This window comes from Anneissia japonica, unplaced genomic scaffold (genome assembly GCF_011630105.1).
Source record: "Anneissia japonica isolate Jap-2015-1 unplaced genomic scaffold, ASM1163010v1 scaffold62220_len1810_cov153, whole genome shotgun sequence".
NCBI lineage: Eukaryota > Metazoa > Echinodermata > Crinoidea > Comatulida > Comatulidae > Anneissia > Anneissia japonica.
The window spans coordinates 136-1,461 of record NW_022687536.1 but is presented as its reverse complement, the minus strand read 5'-3'; the positions used below and the strand labels follow the sequence as shown (position 1 = coordinate 1,461).

At 37.2% G+C, this 1,326-nt stretch overlaps 1 protein-coding gene across 1 annotated transcript; it reads right to left on the bottom strand.

The window, feature by feature from the left end:
* Positions 1-467: 467 nt before the first annotated feature.
* LOC117119249 (monocarboxylate transporter 10-like) lies at positions 468-1,124 on the bottom strand (the record flags this gene model as incomplete). Its single annotated transcript, XM_033264053.1, has 1 exon — positions 468-1,124. A coding segment is annotated over one exon (655 nt), but the record flags the coding sequence as incomplete, so codon positions are not given.
* Between the last annotated feature and the right edge of the window lie 202 nt (positions 1,125-1,326).

Below are 1,326 nucleotides of genomic sequence, written 5' to 3'. Positions count from 1 at the left end.
ATGTTTGTTTTGTATAGGCCTACAAGCTGTATAACTTGTTTAATGTGACGGTACTGTTTCATTGCGTGTTTATGTTTATAATAATAAACCGATTACTCACATGTTTATGATACCATTTACTTGATAAATTATAATTTAAATATTGTTTATAGTATAACATTTATTAACGAGGTTGGGATAAAATGTAAACATGTTGCAAATGGTTGGATTTAGTAATGAATTGTTTAATTGGTCATGTATCTACTGTTCTTTCAGTCTTAGCTCTATTTTTTCACCAAGAATAACGTAATTTAATTTGAGGAGAACTCCACACCTAAAAAAACTTGCGCCCCCCCCCCCACTCACAATGAAAATTACCAAGCAAAATATTAAGTTCAAGTAGTTAAAAATCACCTTATTTGCTAATTCCCCTCATTACCGAGAACCCCACTTAAGCTTCGCCCCACTCCCCACCTTCCCACACCACTCTTCAAACTAGACGCCACAGATTTTGAACCAAGGGATAAAAACCTACCAGATGTACGAAGGGCACGAAGTAGCCAAACAAACTGACCGGCGTTGCTATTGCCCAAACCAAGAAGTCTCGAACTCGCCAAATAGTGCAATCAATCTTTCTTCTTGTTCTAGGTCTTTTTGAGTCCGAAATCTCTGTCGATTGTTCGTTTACATTAAGCGGTGTATACACGCATGCACAAGGAATTAAGACGGATACCAACAGTCCGAGAAATTGCAAGGTTCTTTGTAATCCATATTTATCCTGGATCGTTCGCATTACCATTGGTAAAACAATAGTGAATATCGCACTTCCGGTAGTAACTAATCCGTTGACAAGTCCCATTTTCTTCTTAAAATAATGGCTAAGAATTACAAGTGAAGGCGTATAGGCAAGCGAAAAACCAGTACCCATAATGAAACCATAAGTAATGTACATGCCACCGATTTTGGTGGCGAAAGAGCTAGTAAAAACTCCAATGGTAGCAAGAACACCGCCGACAAGACCTGTCTTGCGACAACCGAATATATCTGTCAATGTACTTGCTACTGGTGACAAGCAGAACGTCAAACCAATGGAAACAGACCCAATTAAAGCTGGAAGAAAGAAAAATAAAAGAATTAGAATGATACTTTAAGTTTGGTGGCAATAATCTATGTCACAGGCCAACATGTTTAAATAAAACAACGACAATAGGTGCGCTGTGCGTCCGTGAAATAATTTTTTTTATTGTATTTTAATGTTGGAGCAATCAATCTATCTGATACGTAGTCCCTAACTTTTTAAAGTGATACTGAGGCTACTGGATAATAGATACAAACCGGTATATATTT